The following is a 17308-nucleotide window of genomic DNA, read 5'->3' as shown; positions in this document are numbered from 1 at the left end:
TTGTCTGTGAAGACAGGGGCAAAAAAAGCATTGAGTACACTAGCTTTCTCCATATCCTCTGTCACTAGGTTCCCTCCCTCATTCAGCAAGGGGCCCACACTTTCCTTGACTTTCTTCTTGTTGCTAACATACCTGAAGAAACCCTTCTTGTTACTCCTAACATCTCCGGCTAGCTGCAACTCCAAGTGTGATTTGGCCTTCCTAATTTCACTCCTGCATGCCTGAGCAATACTTTTATACTCCTCCCTGGTTATTTGTCCAATCTTCCACTTCTTGTAAGCTGTTTTTTTGTGTTTAAGACGAGCAAGGATTTCACTGTTAAGCCAAGCTGGTCTCCTGCCATATTTACTTTTCTTCCTACACATCGGGATGGTTTGTTCCTGCAACCTCAATAAGCATTCTTTAAAATACAGTCAGCTTTCCTCGACTCCTTTCCCCATCATGTTATTCTCCCAGGGGACCTTGCCCATCAGTTCCCTGAGGGAGTCGAAGTCTGCTTTTCTGAAGTCCAGGGTCTCTGTTCTACTGCTCTCCTTTCTTCTTTGTATCAGAGGGTCTCAAGTTGCAGAGGGGGAGGTCAAATCGCCAATTATCCTCACTGGCCTTCTAAACTATATTTAAGAAAGCGGGGAAAAAAGTGATCCAGACAATTGCAGACCTATTAATCTGACCTCGATAGTAGGAAAGGTTTTAGAAGAAATTGCAAAGGAAAGAATATTTAAATTCACTGAGGTAAATGGAAAAGGGGCTGTAATGCAGTTGGGGTTTACCAAAAGTAGATTGTGCCAGACTAACCCAATTTCCTTCTTTGAAACAATATCTGATTTTTTAGATAAGGGAAGTGCAGTACATCTAATATACTTGGACTTTCAATAAAGCTTTTGTCAAAGTACCACATGGGAAATTATTAGTTAAATTAGGGAAAATGGGGATCGGTACAAGCATTGTAAGGCGTGTAAGAAACTGGATAAAGGGAAGAAGGCAACAGGTTGTGCCAAAAGGTGAACTATCAGGCTGAGGGAGGTTACTAGTGGAGTTCCTCAAGGATCGGTCTTGGTATCAGTCTTATTTAATATTCTTATTAATTACTTGGCACAAAAAGTGGGAGTGCACTAATGAAATTTGCTGATGGCACAGTTGGGAGATGTGATCAGTACAGAGGAAGATCAGAGTATTCTATGGAAAAATTCGGATGACCTAGAAGACAGGAATAACAGAAATGGGATGAAATTCAATAGTACAAAGTTCAACGTCATGCACTAAGCGTCTAATAAGAAGAATTTCTACTACAAACTGGGGCCTCATCAATTGGAAGTAATGGAGGAGGCGAAAGACCTGCAAGTGTGGCTCAGTCACGGGATGACTCTGAGCCACGAATGTGATGAGGCTGCAAAAAAGACAAATGCAATCCTAGGGTGTATCAGGCGAGGCATTTCCAGTAAAGAGAGAAAAGTATTAATGCCATTGTATGAGGCATTCGTAAGGCCTCATCTGAAATACGGAGTGTGATTCTGGTCACCCATGTTCAAGGAAGATTCATTCAAACTGGAACAGGTGCAGACAAAAGTTTCTAGGATGATCAGGGTTTGGAGGGGCGATCTTACGAAAAGACACTGGAAAACACTGGTAAGGAATGGTGTCCCTAGACTCTGTTTGTCAGAGGGTGGAGATGGATGGCAGGAGAGAGATCACTTGATCATTGTCTGTTAGGTCCACTCCCTCTGGGGCACCTGGCATTGGCCACTGTCGGTAGACAGGACACTGAGCTGGATGGACATTTAGTCTGACCCAGTCTGGCCGTTATGTTCTTGTGAGCTTGGCCTTTTTGCGAAAAAGAGGCTGAGAGGGGATCTGATTGTTCTTTGTAAAACCACAGGGGGGTAAATACCAGGGAGGGTGAAGAGCTATTGAAGATAAAGGACAATGTTGGTGCAAGAGCAAATGGATATAAATTGGCCATGAACAAATTCAGGCTGGAAATTAGAAGATGGTTTTTAACCATCAGAGGAGGCAGGTTCTGGAACAGCCTCCCAATAGCAGTTGTGGAGGCCAACAACTTAGTTATTGTTTTAAGAGTGAGCTGGGCTAATTTTTTAGTAGGATTGTATGACAGGATTGATTGTGGTGGTGAGGAGCAGAGCTTGGTAGCCCTGGAAGCCAATTCTGTAGCAATGTTCCTAAAATCTCCAGTTTCAGGGCTTCAGCTGGTCAGGAAGGGAATTGTTTCCTCAATGTAGTTTTGTTTGGTTGGGTGGTTTGTTTGGGTGTATTTTGGAGGTGGTGGGGTTGTGGGGGATTTTTGGTCTCCTTCCTCTGAAGCGTCAGGACTGGGCATGGCTGGAGATGGGACACAGGACAGGGTGAGCCAGGGCTCTGAGGTGGCACCAAGCTTCTCTCTCACAATGCTTGGCTGGCTGGTTCTCGCTCACATGCTCAGGGTCTAACTGATCACCACGTGTGGGGTCAGGAAAGAATTTTCCCCAGGTCAGACTGACCTTATGGGGGGTTTCACCTAACTCAGCAGTTTGGGGTGTGGCTCATATGCCAGGATCATCTGGGTGTATCTCATTTAATCAATTCCCTGCCATGGCAGGGGCCTCGAGCCTTGGTGCACCTCAGTCCCTCCTAGTCTCTGTCTGTGGCACACAATAGTCTAGTCTCCCGAGGGCCATGATACAATTTCCATTGTAGGGTTTAGTGTGCAGGTGCCGGGTGGTGCTCGTGGCCTGTGATACACAGGAGGTCAGATTATCTAGTGGCCCCTTCTGGCCTTAAACTCTATGACTCTGGGCTGTGGTTCAAGTCCCTGTTCTGGCACAATGGCAGAATGGCACAATGGCAAGCCATTTAGTCACTCTGGATCTCCGTTACCCATCCACCCCATGGAGTTAAGAGTCCTGCCCAGCCTCACTGGGGTGTGAATTCAAACAGGCCCAGGTGCAGAGAAGGGCTGCTAGGATGGCCAGGAGAATGGAGAGCTGGTCTGACTAGAGGAGAGTGGAGATCTTGGCTTGTTTAGCCTAGCAAACGCAGGCTGACAGGGGATCTGATGGTTCTCTGCACATACCTCAGGGGTCAGGGGAAAGAAGAGCTATTGAAGCTAATGGATAATGCTGGCACCAGAACAAATGGGGATAAACTGGCCAGGAATAAATTGAGGCTGGAAATTAGAAGACAGGTTCTAACCATCAGAGGAAGGAGGTTCTGGAGCAGACCCCCAGTAGGATGAGTGGGGAACAAACACCTGAACTAGTTTGAAGATGGAGCTTGACATGTTTACGAATGGGATGATATGATGGGGGACACCTGCAATAGCAGGGGATTCGACTGGATGACCCAGGAGCTCCCTTCCAGTCCTGACCTGGGTTCCCACTGTGTTTTAGCATCAGTCAGTTCCTGAGGCATAAATCTGAACTGGGTTAACTAAAGTGCTGTTTGCAAATGGAGTGAAAACCATGCCGGTTGGACTGTCTACACTTATCTTGGTTCTGCTTTGTCCCTGTTCTGACAGCGGGAAGCTAACCCCAGAATGGCCAAATCTAAAATATGAGTGTCTCCATGGGATTTTACACAGGGTTAACTAAATTCAGTCCAACTGGTGCAACCCACATGTAGCAGAAGCCACACCCCATTTGCCCATCAAGGACGGCATTATGGGTAGGGCTTCTGCCACTTACCTATGCCCTTTGAAAGGGAGGTATGTTCTCAAGACGGAAATCTTCAGATTTCTTGTGCAGCCCTTGGGGTAAATAGTCTGGGCTGCAGGAATTTGTTACCTTTATACAGTTAGGGTTTTCTGCTATTGAAACTCACGTCCTAAGCCCTGGTTCAGGGGCAAAGGTCTCGTTGCCTCCAGGCTCCCAGGAGATGGGGAACAGCCCACTGTAAAGACACGTAGGCATGGAGGATGCTAGGAAGGACATTCATGGCTCAGACCTAATCTTCCCCTCTCTGAGTCTTTATTCCCACATTTCACTTGCAGGTTTGAGCGTTTCAGAGCACGCTCAGCTCCGGCTGGTGAATGGCTCGAGTCGTTGTTCTGGGAGAGTCGAGGTGCTTCACAACCAGCAGTGGGGAACCGTGTGTGATGAGGGCTGGGACTTACAGGATGCTGGAGTCGTGTGCAGGCAGTTGGACTGTGGGACGGCGTTATCAGCCCCAGGGCTGGCTGAGTTTGGAGAAGGGTCTGACCCCATCTGGCTGGCTGAGGTTAACTGCCCAGGGACAGAAGCTGCCCTCTCTGAATGCAGAGCTAGTCCTTGGGGTGGCAAGAACTGTACCCACAGAAAAGATGCCGGTGTTGACTGCTCAGGTAATATTAACCCCTGTCTTACTGTGCAGGAGGTGGAGGCGTTCTTCCCCCCCCCCCCGCCCCATAGTCAGTTCTCACCCCAATGCTCCAGAGCAATGCTGGGGGTGTTGTGCTGCTGGCAGTGGGGTGAGTGACTGTAACGGCCAACAAAGCTGCCACACTGAGGGGTGCTATGGGGCCTCAGTTTCTCTTCTGGGTGTGACCTGGGGATACTCATACATCTCCCAACTGCTGTTTCAAATGAAGTCTCCCCTTCTGGGCTTCCCACATCCTCTCTGGTCCCTTTCCCCAGCATCACAGTCCCCTCTGCGCCTCTTCTCTCAGGCTAGACAGCCCCACCCCAGCCCTGCTCCCTATGCTGAGCTCCCACATGGTCACATGGTCCTTCCCAGCCATGTGCTGGCCTGGGACATCCCGCACTCCCTCCAGGGAAACCATGTTTAGGCCCCTCAAGGGGCACTCCCAATGGCCCCCCCCCCCCCCGCTCTGAGGTGTCCCAACTTTGGTCCAGCGGGCCTTGTGTTCTCTGTACTCAGTGCCTCCACCCATTGGCCAGGTGCATGAAGGGCCAGACAGCCCCTGTGATCTCTAGGGCATTGTACAGAGCCAAGGACCAGCCCATGAGAAGGGGAAACCATGATTCATCGCCGGTTAGGGTTGGAGCAGGGGAGCCGACAGGGAGGTTGGATAACAGACTCACCCCACCATGCCACAGCAATAACCACTGCCTGTCCACAACCACGCAGACACAACACATGGGGGACAATGGCAGGAGGGGGATCTTTGCTGGGAGGTCGACAGCTCACCCCACTGGATGCAGTGGGTCTCTGCCTGCTCCTAGCTCCTGTTGCAGAGGGGCTGTCCCATGCAGGCAGGTCTTTCCCCCATGGCAGTAGGGGTGCTCCCAGCATGGGTGGGCTCTCTGGGCCCTGCAGCTGGTGATGTGGCTTGTTCGTTGGGCTCCTGGTCCCATACCCATGGGCACGGGCATCTCAAGCACAGCCAAGGTAGGCAGCCTCAATTCTGCCCTGTGCTGCTGACTGTTGGGGGGCTGAGAGGGGCTTTTCACAAGCCCTCAATCTGTCTCCATACAATCCCCAGAATTCCCAGCTCTGTAACATGCCCACTGGGCCATACATGCACCTGAGAGACCAGCACTGTCCAAACCCCCCAGTCACTGCAGGGCAGAGTTAAGGTTGATTGGTGCTTAGCTGGGATCTCCCAGATCGTAACATGCTGAGGGTTCTTTGCAGTTTCACCTTAACACTGAATTTCCTGGGTTTAGTGCACTTGGTTGGGGGAAATATAAATATAAGCATCCCCTTGGGGTGAATTTTACTGTTTAGTCTTTTTTCTCCTGGGGCATTTGTAGGTTTGACTATTTCGGAACACACTCAGCTCCGCCTGGTGAACGGCCCAAGTCGCTGTGCTGGCCGAGTCGAGGTGCTTCATGACCAGCAATGGGGATCTGTGTGTAATCACAGCTGGGATATTAATGATGCCAAAGTCGTGTGCAGGCAGCTGGCATGTGGGGCAGTGTTATCAGTCCCAGACAAAGCTTGGTTTGGAGAAGGGTCTCACCCCATCTGGCTGGATGAGATTAACTGCACAGGAACAGAAGCTTCCCTCACCGAGTGCAGAGCTAGACTTTGGGGAGACCATAACTGTACTCATGAAGAAGATGCTGGTGTTGTGTGCTCAGGTAACCCTCACGTATGTAATTTCCTGCATGGCGATAAGGGTTCTGTATTGCAGTGATGGTGGTTCAGCAGGGGGCAGCCTCCCCTCATAGTCAGTGCTAGTCTCAGTGACCCAGCCTGGCATTAGTGGGTTTGGTTCGCAGTCAGTGCTGGACCTAGGGGGCGCTGTACTGCAGGGAGCAGGGCTGCAGCTCAAAGTCTTTCATTACAACTTTGACATAAAAAAAAGATAATATTCTTAATCAATACTAAGTAGCAGCTGCCCCTAATGATTTTAAAAATAAAAAATAGTCCAGCAATAGAATATATAATAATATAACAATAACAGAATATTATTAAACTCCACCAGAGAGGTCCTTTGGGGCCATCTGCCTGTCCCAAGTCAGGGTAAAGGAGGAGGGTTGGGCGTGGGGCTAGCAACTCCACCCTGTAAAAATCAGCTTGCTACAGAAACGCCAACAATAGAGTTAACAGAGACTTTTAGCCTGGAAAAAGAAGGGTCTTCAACTCGAAGATGCATGACGCTGGGTGGTGAAAGCCGCGAGGAAGCCACTAAGCCGATCACCCTTCTTGCAGCCAGGAGGATTACCATCGGCACATGGAACGTGAGGACCATGTACGAGTCAGGAAAGACGGCGCAGGTTGCAGCAGAGATGAGGAGCAACAACCTGACCCTACTAGGCATTAGCGAGACAAGATGGATGCAAGCTGGACAGAGACGACTGTTGACAGGAGAGCTGTTGCTGTATTCAGGACATGAAGAGAGCAACGCACACCACACACAGGGAGTAGGCTTCATGTTGTCCAAGCAGGCACAGAGAGCACTGATTGGTTGGGAGGCACATGGTCCCAGGATCATCACAGCATCCTTCAGAACTAAAATGAAGAGGATTAAGATGAATGTTGTTCAGTGCTACGCTCCAACCAATGACAGTGAAGAGGAGGACAAAGACTACTTTTACAACAGACTCCAGAAAATATTAGAGACTCTCCCAGACAAAGACATTACCATCCTTATGGGAGACTTTAATGCCAAAATTGGACCTGATAACACAGGATACGAACAAGTCATGGGGACCCATGCTCTGGGAGAGATGAGTGAGAATGGAGAGAGATTTGTGGATCTGTGTGCACTTAACAATCTGGTCATAGGAGGCAGCATCTTTCCTCACAAGCGGATCCACAAGAGTACCTGGGTATCGCCAGCAGGCATGACAGAAAACCAGATCGACCATGTCTGCATTAGCAAGAAGTTCAAAAGATCCTTGCAGGACGTTAGAGTTAGAAGAGGAGCAGACGTGGCGTCCGACCATCACTTAGTGGTGGCCAGATTGAAGCTGAAGCTGAAGAAGAACTGGATAGACGCGTCAGACAGAAGAGCGAAGTACAACGTCAACCTTCTGAAGGACCATAAGACCAAGGAAGATTTTGGATTGACGCTGAAGAATAAGTTTTCAGTACTACAGGATCGGTCTGAGGAAGAGGAAGACAGTGTACTCCACAGATGGCAGAAAGTGAGAGACACACTTAGGTCAGCATGCCAGGAAGTGCTTGGAATTAAGAAACACCAGCAGAAAGAGTGGATCACAGCAGAGTCCTTGACAAAGATAGAAGACAGAAAGAAGAAGAAGGCAGCAGTCAACAACAGCAGGACTAGAGCAGCAAAGGCCAAAGCTCAAAAAGAGTATGCTGAAGCCCACAGAGCAGTGAAGAGGAATATTAGGAAGGACAAGAGAGATTATGTGGATGGACTGGCAGCAGAAGCAGAGCAGGCAGCATACAGCGGTAACACGAAACAGCTGTACGATACTACCAAGCGACTGTCTAGAAAATTCAGCAAGCCAGAACGTCCCGTTAAAGACAAGCAGGGAAAGTCTATAACAGGAATAGAACTACAGATGAACAGATGGGCGGAGCACTTTGAGGAACTCCTGAACAGACCAGCACCACCAAATCCACCAGACATCGACCCAGCCAACGAGGACCTCCCAATCAATTGCGATAAACCAACCAGAGACGAGATCAGAAAAGCCATCACCATGATGAAGAACAGGAAGGCGGCTGGACCTGACGATATCCCAGCAGAGGCCCTGAAAGCAGACCTGGATGCCTCAGTGGAAATGCTGTACCCCCTCTTTGAGAAAATATGGGAAGAAGAAGTGATTCCGGCTGACTGGAAAGAGGGATATCTCATCAAAATCCCCAAGAAAGGAGACCTCAGCAACTGTGCCAACTATAGAGGAATCACACTCCTGTCGGTGCCAGGGAAGGTCTTCAACCGAGTCCTCTTAGAGAGAATGAAGGATGCCGTCGATCCACAGCTACGAGATGAACAGGCAGGTTTCCGGCAGAACAGATCATGCACGGACCAGATAGCAACGCTCCGCATCATAGTCGAGCAGTCTATGGAGTGGAACTCCTCGTTGTACATCAACTTTGTTGACTATGAGAAAGCATTCGATAGCGTGGATCAAGAGACCCTCTGGAAGCTCCTTCGGCACTATGGCATCCCAGCAAAGGTGGTCAACCTGATCAAGAATTCATACGACGGCATACACTGTAGAGTGATCCATGGAGGGCAGCTCACATAAAGATTCCAGGTGCGAACGAGTCAGACAAGGATGCTTGTTGTCACCACTTCTCTTTCTTCTCGTCATCGATTGGATTATGAAGACATCCACTTACAAGCGTAGGAATGGAATCCAATGGTCATTGTGGACCCAGCTTGATGACCTGGATTTTGCCGACGACCTTGCACTCCTTTCGCACAGTAAACAGCAGATGCAAGAGAAGACCAACGTAGTGGCAGCCACGTCATCACAGGTTGGCCTCAACATCCACAAGGACAAGACCAAGATTCTTAGGATCAATTCCATCAGCAACGACCCAGTCACACTGAATGGAAGCCCCCTGGAAGAAGTGCAGTCCTTCACCTACCTAGGTAGCATCATCGACCAGCAGGGTGGCACAGACGCAGACATCAAAGTAAGGATTGGTAAGGCAAGAGCAGCCTTCTTACAGCTCAAGAACATCTGGAGCTCCAGAGAGCTGTCTTTGGCAATAAAGATTCGACTGTTCAACTCCAACGTGAAATCAGTCTTACTGTATGGAGCTGAAACCTGGAGGACAACCAAAACAACCACCAGGAAGATCCAGACCTTCATTAATAGCTGCCTCAGAAGGATTCTCCAGATCCGCTGGCCAGACACCATCAGTAACATCCACCTCTTGGAGAGGACCCATCAACTCCCAGCAGAGGAAGAAATTAGAAGGAGAAGGTGGGGCTGGATAGGACATACACTACGCAAGCAGCCAACCAACATCACCAGACAGGCACTGCAGTGGAACCCCCAAGGCAAGTGGAAAAGAGGCCGCCCAAGAAATACCTGGCGACGCGACCTTCAGGTTGATAGCAAAAAATGGGCTATACCTGGAACCAGCTAGAGCGAATGGCCCAGGATAGAAGACTATGGAGATCTGTTGTTGGCGGCCCATACCCCGGTTGGGGTGACGGGCATGAATGAATGAATGAATATTATTATGTCAGATCCCGACTTGTCAGTGGTCGTACTGCATATTAGTTACTTGTACTACTGACAAGTCAAAAAAATAACATACACATGAATATAACCTCATCAAACAGAATTTGAAACAAAAGTTTGAAATTCCAAAACAAAATAAGAAAATGGGAATTTTCTGAAACTGAATTTTTTCAGAATTTCCAATTCATGGGAAATTTCAAAATGATTTGGTCTGGTCCTGCGAACTGGAATTTTCAAGTTTCAGCCACTGTAGTTCTTAACCTGTCCTCATCACTGATGTGGTGGAACGCCTTGTGCTAGCCAAATGGCCACACTGCCCTGTGTTTGTGTTGGAGAAGGCAGGTCAGAGGTGTGCTGCTGGCACTGAGAGTGGAAGGCGTTAAGGTCTGTGTTGGTTCTTAGTTCCTGAGGCAGTTTACTCTACAGCCCCTGAGCAAGTTCTGTATCCAGCTTTACCCCTGTGGGAGAGAGCTCCATGTTGTGAGGGAAGCTGGTCCTCATTCTGGAGCTTTAGGTGAGATTAAATCTGCTGGGCCCAGGACAAAGAGCAGGACCAAGACCCTCAACCAAGTGCTATGAGGAACTGGCATAGAGAGCCGGCTATGGGTGTGATGTGCCCCCTAGAGGAACTTTTAGGCTAAGAACACTCGTGTCGGAAATATGTCAGTTTCATGTTATCATCTTTATCAAGAGTCATTTTAAATTTTTTTTCTAAATTAATAAAGAGACGTACCGACATCCAATTACTGTTGTCCTCATTAGCATATGTAAGAATATAAGAACAGCCATACTGGGTCAGACCAAAGGTCCATCTAGCCCAGTATCCTGTCTTTCGACAGGGGCCAATGCCAACTGCTTCAGAGGGAATGAACAGAACAGGTAATCACAAAGTGAGCCATGCCCTGTTGCCCATTCCCAGCTTCTGGCAAACAGAGGCTAGGGACACCATGCCTGCCCGTCTTGGCTAATATACAGCAGCGTGGGAAGTGATTCAGAACCCAAGATTTTTGCAAACAGGTGCCAACAAAGGCTAAAAATGGGAAACGCACCATTAACAATAATGAAAAGAGGCAATTTTTGAAGAGCTGCTCTGCTATGGGTCTTACCCTGAGCTGCTGCAAACTAGCATTGACATTTCAACTACCCAGCACATTCTCATTTCTAAGTTTCATTCATTGCCACTTTTTCATCCTTCCTTTAAAAAAATCATCATCCAACACTTCCATAAAGGTAGTGGCCACCTGTTCCTTTTAGCTCTGGCCTCGGTACAGCTCCATGGTAATGCCTGTGGTGCATTGGTGGGTTTGACCGTTTCAGAGCAGTCCCAGCTCCGGCTGGTGAACAGCCAGAGTCGCTGCACAGGAAGAGTCGAAGTGCTTCATAACCAGCAATGGGGAGCCGTGTGTGATCACAACTGGGACCTACGTGATGCCGGAGTCGTGTGCAGGCAGCTGGGCTGCGGGACGGCATTGTCAGCCCCACGAAGAGCGCCGTTTGGACAAAGCTCTGACCCCATCTGGCTGAATGATGTCCACTGCACAGGGACAGAGGCGGCCATCCCCGAATGCAGGGCCAAGCCCTGGGGAGTCCATAACTGCACCCATGAAGAAATTGCCGGTGTTGTGTGCTCAGGTAATATTAGCCCAGGTCATCCCTAGGGGGCGCTGTGCTGCAGGAATTAGTGCCAATAGCTCACCAAAGAGCATTCTCCTCTCTGAGCCCGCCCGAACCCTAATGCTCTGCTGTTGCAGACGGAGTTACTGTGGGGATGGAGATACCGCTTGGGCTTCACTGGTGAGCAGACCCAGCCTGCGCTCATGGGAACTCGCCATCCTCTGTCACTTTTACTGGACTCTGGGTGCTAACCCATTTCTTTAGCTCATTGGCAAGTTGAGAAATTAATAGGTTTTAAAGTTTAAAGGACCATTACAGCCATCCCATAGAATCCTTCCCAGTCTCTCCTGCAGGGAGACCACACCTTCTGGATGAGCTATAGCCTATGTTTCAGAATGACACCCAGGCTCAATGGTAAGACCAAGTGATGGAGAATCCCCACCAGTTGTTTCAGTGATTAATTCCACTCAGTGGTAAAAATGCCCAGCTTATTCCTGCCATTCAGCTCCCAACCCTTGGATCTCGTTCCGCCTTCCTATGCCAGATTTAACAACCTTCTGCTCTCAGAAATCGCTACCCCATGTGGTACTTGGAGACTGTGATCAAGTCACCCTTTAACCTTCTCTTGAACAAACTAAACAGACTGAGCTTCAGTCTTTTCACTAGAAGGCAGGTTTTCCACACCTCGATTCATCCTCGGATCTCTTTTCTGAGCCCTTTCATCTTATCTTTGGAAGTGTGGACATGAGAACTGGACACTGTATGTAGTACCAGTCACACTAACACCATGTGGAGAGCGAATACCACTTCCCTCCTCCTACATGATATTCCTCTGCTTATACATCCCAGGATGGCATTTGTCCTCTCAGCTGCAACTTCACACTGGGAACTCATGCTCAGCTGGTTCCCACCCTAGATCTTTTGCAGAGTCACTACGTTCCAGCCGACAGCCCCACCGTCCTGCAAGTGTGCCCTGCATTCTTTGTTCCTAGATTTAGCCGGCTGTGTTAACATGCATGTTGTTCAAATGATCCTCTCCATACCAAGCAATCCAGATCTGTCTGTATAACTGACCTGTCCCCATCCTTATCTACCACTTCACCAATTGCTGTGTCATCTGCAATCTTCACCAGCAGTCATTTTACATTTCCTCCAGATCAGATTATTGATAAAAAATATTGAATATCATTGGGCCCAGAACAGGCCTCTGCAGGACCCCACTTCAGTCACCCCATTGGATGATGATTCCCTGTAACAATTATTTTTTTAAATCTTATCAGTTAGACCAGTTTTAATTTAATACGGAATGCATTGATTTTGTAGGGTGCTAGTGTTTTAATCTAGAATGTCTTGTGGGACTAAGTCAAACCTCAAACATATTTCCCAGTTCCCAGTTCTGCCCCCCATTCCAGTGACTTTATGCTGGGTAAAAGAGCTGGAACAACATAAAGGGACCCTAAAACCCCAAGTGCTGGCCCAGCACCAGACGTGAAGAAGACAGCCATATGGCTCTCCTCCAAGGACCCCCTCCCAAGGCCTGGGGTAGGGGCATACCGGGGCTGTCAAAGGTGGGACTGCTGCAACACACAGCACTACTGACATTCTGTCAATGCTGCAACCCACAGGGCAGCCCCCTGGAGGCTGCCATGACCCACATAAGGCCCACAACTATCCAAGTTATGCCAGGGGTCTCTTCAGCCCCCAAAGTAGCCCAGAATGGGGCAGGCACAAAGGTGGTTTAAAGCCACCGTAACCCCCACCTTGAGCTGTGCGTTGTATGCTGAGCTTTTCAAAGACACAGCTCAGAATGTGGCGCTGAGTATAGAATGTCAACACAGCTACCCTTATCCAACAGAGCTGTGACCGCATCAGAAAACAATGGCAACCCGTTAAGATCTATTTTCCGTAAAGCCTTACTGGTAGCCTTCTTTCCATTATTTTGCTAGGATTGATGTCAGGATAGCCTACTTATAATTTCCCAGGAGATCCCTTTCACTTTTTTTAAATATTGGCACGTTAATCTTTTCCAAGTTCTCTGGGACTTGCCCAGTGTTCCAGAATTTGTTAAATATCAAAATCAATGGCTCAAAGAATACCTCAGCCAATTATTTTAATACTCTTAGGGGTAAGTTATCTGGTTCTCCAGATCTGAAAGCTTCAATAGTTGCTGATTAACATATTGCCTAGTCATTTAATAGAAAGTATTTCATTATTACTCTACATCATCCTTCCAAATACAGAACATTCTATCTTTTCTGCATTATGACTGACTATTTGACCATCACTATTAAGGAATGGGCCAATATCTTTGCTAGGATTTCATTTTTTCACAATATATTTAAAGATTTTTTTTTATTGTTCTTAACCCTAATAGCTGTAGAGATTTCATTAATACCTTTAGCTTCCCTTATCAATTATCTTTGTTTCATAATTGCTGATTAATAGTCTTTACTTCCCCCTTTTTCCTTTTGTTGTATTGATGTGGGTGGGTGTGGGTGTAAAATGTATTTCTTATTGCTGCCTTCATTTCTCTGCTTTATCAGGATGGATCAAATAACCCAACCTTTGTGACTGCAGGATTATGTTTGCTTTTTAATTACCTCCTGCCTCTCTAAAACACTCCTGCAATTTTGATCAGACTTAGGATTCTCTTTACTTGTATTGAATTTCTGTGCCATGTTTCCCTGCCCTCTTAATGAGCTCCAGGGGTGGCTGCTTCTCAGTGTAGGGTGACATGGCCCTACAGATGCAGTAGCAGTAGCTGCATACTGAGCCCTTTGGGACTTCACATAGAGGCACTGTCATCACTCAGTCATTTGTAGTAAAATGAATTGAAGAGAGTCTCTATTCACATGCTGTGTTTGTAGGTTTATCTATTTCAGAGCCTGCTCAGCTCCAGCTGGTGAATGGCCCACATCGCTGTGCAGGGAGAGTCGAGGTGTTCCTGAGCCAGCAGTGGGGAACTGTGTGTGATGATGACTGGGACTTTCTTGATGCCAGAGTTGTGTGCAAGCAGCTGGGCTGTGGGATGGCGTCATTAGCGCCACATGACGCTCACTTTGGACGAGGATCTCACCTTATCTGGCTGGATCAGGTTAACTGCACAGGGACAGAAGCTGCCCTCTCCGAATGCAGGGCTTGGCCTTGGGGAGTGCATGACTGTACCCATGCAGAAGATGCCAGTGTTGTGTGCTCAGGTAACCCTCACCCATGACACATATGGCACTGGGTGGCAGGTACTGTGCTGCAGGGAGTAGAGCAGCATGTGTTACTCAACAGGGGTCATTCTCCACTCTGAATCAGCCCTGACTCTGATGTCCCAGACTGGCCTGAGCTGGGTCTTTGATGCTGAGAGCTAAAACTGAGGCCCTGCCCATTGTCTCTCTCCGCATTTTCTCAGCAGTCCGGGAGTTAATACTGGGTCTGAATTCCAGGTGAGGTGAATCCATTTGCCTTCATTCAGCCTGAAATCCTGGCGTGCTTTCAGCTGGACACAGGATTCTCTTCACTTCCTGGCCCAAAGTTCTTTTTTGCTTCAATCCCCAACGTCTAAGGGAATACTAACGCTGAGAGTCGCTGGGCAGGTCCCACAGGGTGTTGAGATGTCAGTGGGACAGGAGGGCTCCCAGCGTTTCTCAGGGGTTGCTCAACAACCTTCAGGGCCCAAATGCAGCCAAACTGCACATGCTCTCAACATTATTTTCCCAATCAATCTGTGTCACTGAACAGCATATTCCCACCCTCCCAGCCCCCCAGCTGCCTGTTCAAACAGGAATTAGTTCAGGGGCATCCTGTGGCCTGTTTTAGATAAGAAGTCAGACAAGATGATCACAATGATCCCTTCCGGTGTTATAACTAAGCCTACAATTTAGTCACGGAGGTCACAGAAGTCACTGCTGGTTACTCCCGCAGCTCCCATATGATGTGGGTGGTGGGGTACCCTGCAGCTCCGAGGACTCGGCTACCAGGGGTGATGGGGGAACCCCCAAGCTCGTGGGTGGCGGTGGTGGGGGATCACCCAAGCTCCAGGCCGCCAGGGGCCCCTGAACTGCGGGTGTCAGGGGTACCCCACAGCCCAACAGCTGCTGCAGGCAGCTCCTAATCCCTGCACAGTTGCCCTGCATCAGGCAGTCTGGGGACCCGCAGATTCCCATTATGTCACAATATTTTTATTAAAAGTCATGGACAGGTCACAGTTCTGTGAATTTTTCTTTTTTCCCCTGACCTGCCCGTGAATTTTACTAAAAATATTTGTGACAAAATCTTAGCCTTAGTCATAACCTATGACACAAACCTACCTCTGCCTTTCCTCCCATGCCCCAGGGCCTGCTATGTCCCTTGGCGTCTGGCTTCTCCGCTCTGCCCTGGTTCTGCTCCTGCTGGTGTCTGCCCCAATCATCACCTGCATCCTGAAGAAAGGAGCCCCCACCCTCCCTGAGCCCCTGAGAACTGGCAATGGCAGCAAGGGGCAGCCTGGAGAGGACCCAGTGATGGGAGAGGAGTCGGTTATATACGCCAGTGAGTAACTGTCATTTATGGGTGGTTCTGCTCAGACATTCAGCTGGGTAATTCCGGTAGCAATGTCTCCGGTCAGCCTGAAAGCATAAGTCTGAGTTCACGCCCCAGACTCAAGGACACAAACAAACCTTGGACATCTTTCATTATTTGTATCCACTTCCTTGAAATGGGGGATGGGGGATCCCATCTCTTACTGATGATTGGCCTCTAAATAGTGAAATCCCAGAATCATGTGGCGCTACAAGGATGGGCCAAAATCATCCTCAGAGTAGGATACTCTTTGTGACCTAAATTATAGGTAGCCTTGTCTACCTGTGAGCAGGAGGAGATTTGTCATGATCTGTCATTCAGAGGCAGCTTGGGCCATTCTCTTCAGACTTTGCAAACTACAATCCTTTCTTTCCGTTCGAGGTGAATCTGCCCATTGGCTGGACTCACTGATTTTCCCAGGCAAAGCAATGGGATGGAGGCATGAGATGTACGGTTACATGGAAGCAGGAATCTCTGTATTGCAGCATGGTTTAGCTGTGAGGAGGCGGGTTGAAATCTAAAACCAGACCTTAAATCTCCACTGGCCCAGAGCAGAGACCGGACAGTGTAAAATCTGGCCCGTTTTGTGGCTCTGGCCTGTCGCTCTCCGAGAGCCACTGTCAAACTGTCCCGCCTCTGGGAATCAGAAATGATGCTTCTGAAGGCCCTGCTGTTGCTTTAGGATTTGTCCAGTATTTTCAGAGCTGAGATTCCTCTGCCACACAGATGCCTCCCTGTGCTCCTCAGCTGCTGAGATGTCAGGGGGGATTATCAGAGGAAGCGGTTAGAGTGTGAGCAGGACTCCTTGCCTTTGCGGGGGGTGTAGGAGGGACATGAGCGGGGGATTGCCAGGAGGATTATCACTGAAATGATTTAGCTCATTTTGCTTCTCAGTCTCTATCCTCACTCCCCTTCACATTGTTTCATTCACAGATGTCCCAAGTCTTTTGGGTACCCAGAGACCTCAGACAGAGATGTACTGACTAGGAGGATGCCAGCAACACAGGGCTGCGGGGAAGCCTGGCCTGGATTGGGGAGATGGCAGCTTCACCTCCTAGTGTCCAAACGTTCCACCCTCCATGTCTCTTGCACTAGAGCATGCAAGAGGCACGTCCCACATTGCTGCTTCTACCTCCAGCAAGGGGATGGCCATGCTTGCAGCATATGTCCTGAGCGGCCTTTAATGGCAGGGCACGTTCTGAACAGGACAATGAGCTCATTGTTAATAAATGCAGGAAACACCTGGAATAATGTTTTTTATGAGCTATGTCGCCCCCTTGTGGTATAGTTGTGAGCTGGCCTGTGTGCATCATGGGGAGAGACTCAGGGCATCTCAGATGTGGGCCTTAAACCCAACCCTGGGAGTGGCTCTTCCTTTAGCTCAGGGAGTTGGGTTGTGATCCTGGGCCAGGCTGCTCTGACTTCTGGTCGTCCTGGCTCCATGAAGGCAAAGCAGTGCTGGGGTCCCATCCCAACAGGTGCCTGTTGACATACTTCTTAGCTCTCACATGAGTTTGAGCAATCGGACTGTGGCAAGGGAAGGGAGCACACCATGGGGCATCTGGAGCTGTGCGAGAACTGAGGGGTCACCT

General features: G+C 48.8%; 1 protein-coding gene across 1 annotated transcript; it reads left to right on the top strand.

Annotated features, from left to right (window-relative positions):
- Positions 1-5198: 5198 nt before the first annotated feature.
- Positions 5199-16944, top strand: LOC120394183 (scavenger receptor cysteine-rich domain-containing group B protein-like). Its single transcript, XM_039518420.1, has 6 exons — positions 5199-5319; positions 5685-6014; positions 10872-11186; positions 14051-14365; positions 15492-15686; positions 16650-16944. The coding sequence occupies exons 1-6, from the start codon at positions 5199-5201 to the stop codon at positions 16697-16699; spliced, it is 1326 nt and encodes a 441-aa protein (XP_039374354.1). The 3' UTR covers positions 16700-16944.
- Positions 16945-17308: the final 364 nt, after the last annotated feature.

Source organism: Mauremys reevesii, unplaced genomic scaffold (genome assembly GCF_016161935.1).
Source record: "Mauremys reevesii isolate NIE-2019 unplaced genomic scaffold, ASM1616193v1 Contig40, whole genome shotgun sequence".
NCBI classification, from domain to species: domain Eukaryota; kingdom Metazoa; phylum Chordata; order Testudines; family Geoemydidae; genus Mauremys; species Mauremys reevesii.
The sequence above is the reverse complement of the archived record's forward strand: the minus strand, read 5'-3'. Positions and strand labels throughout refer to the sequence as shown.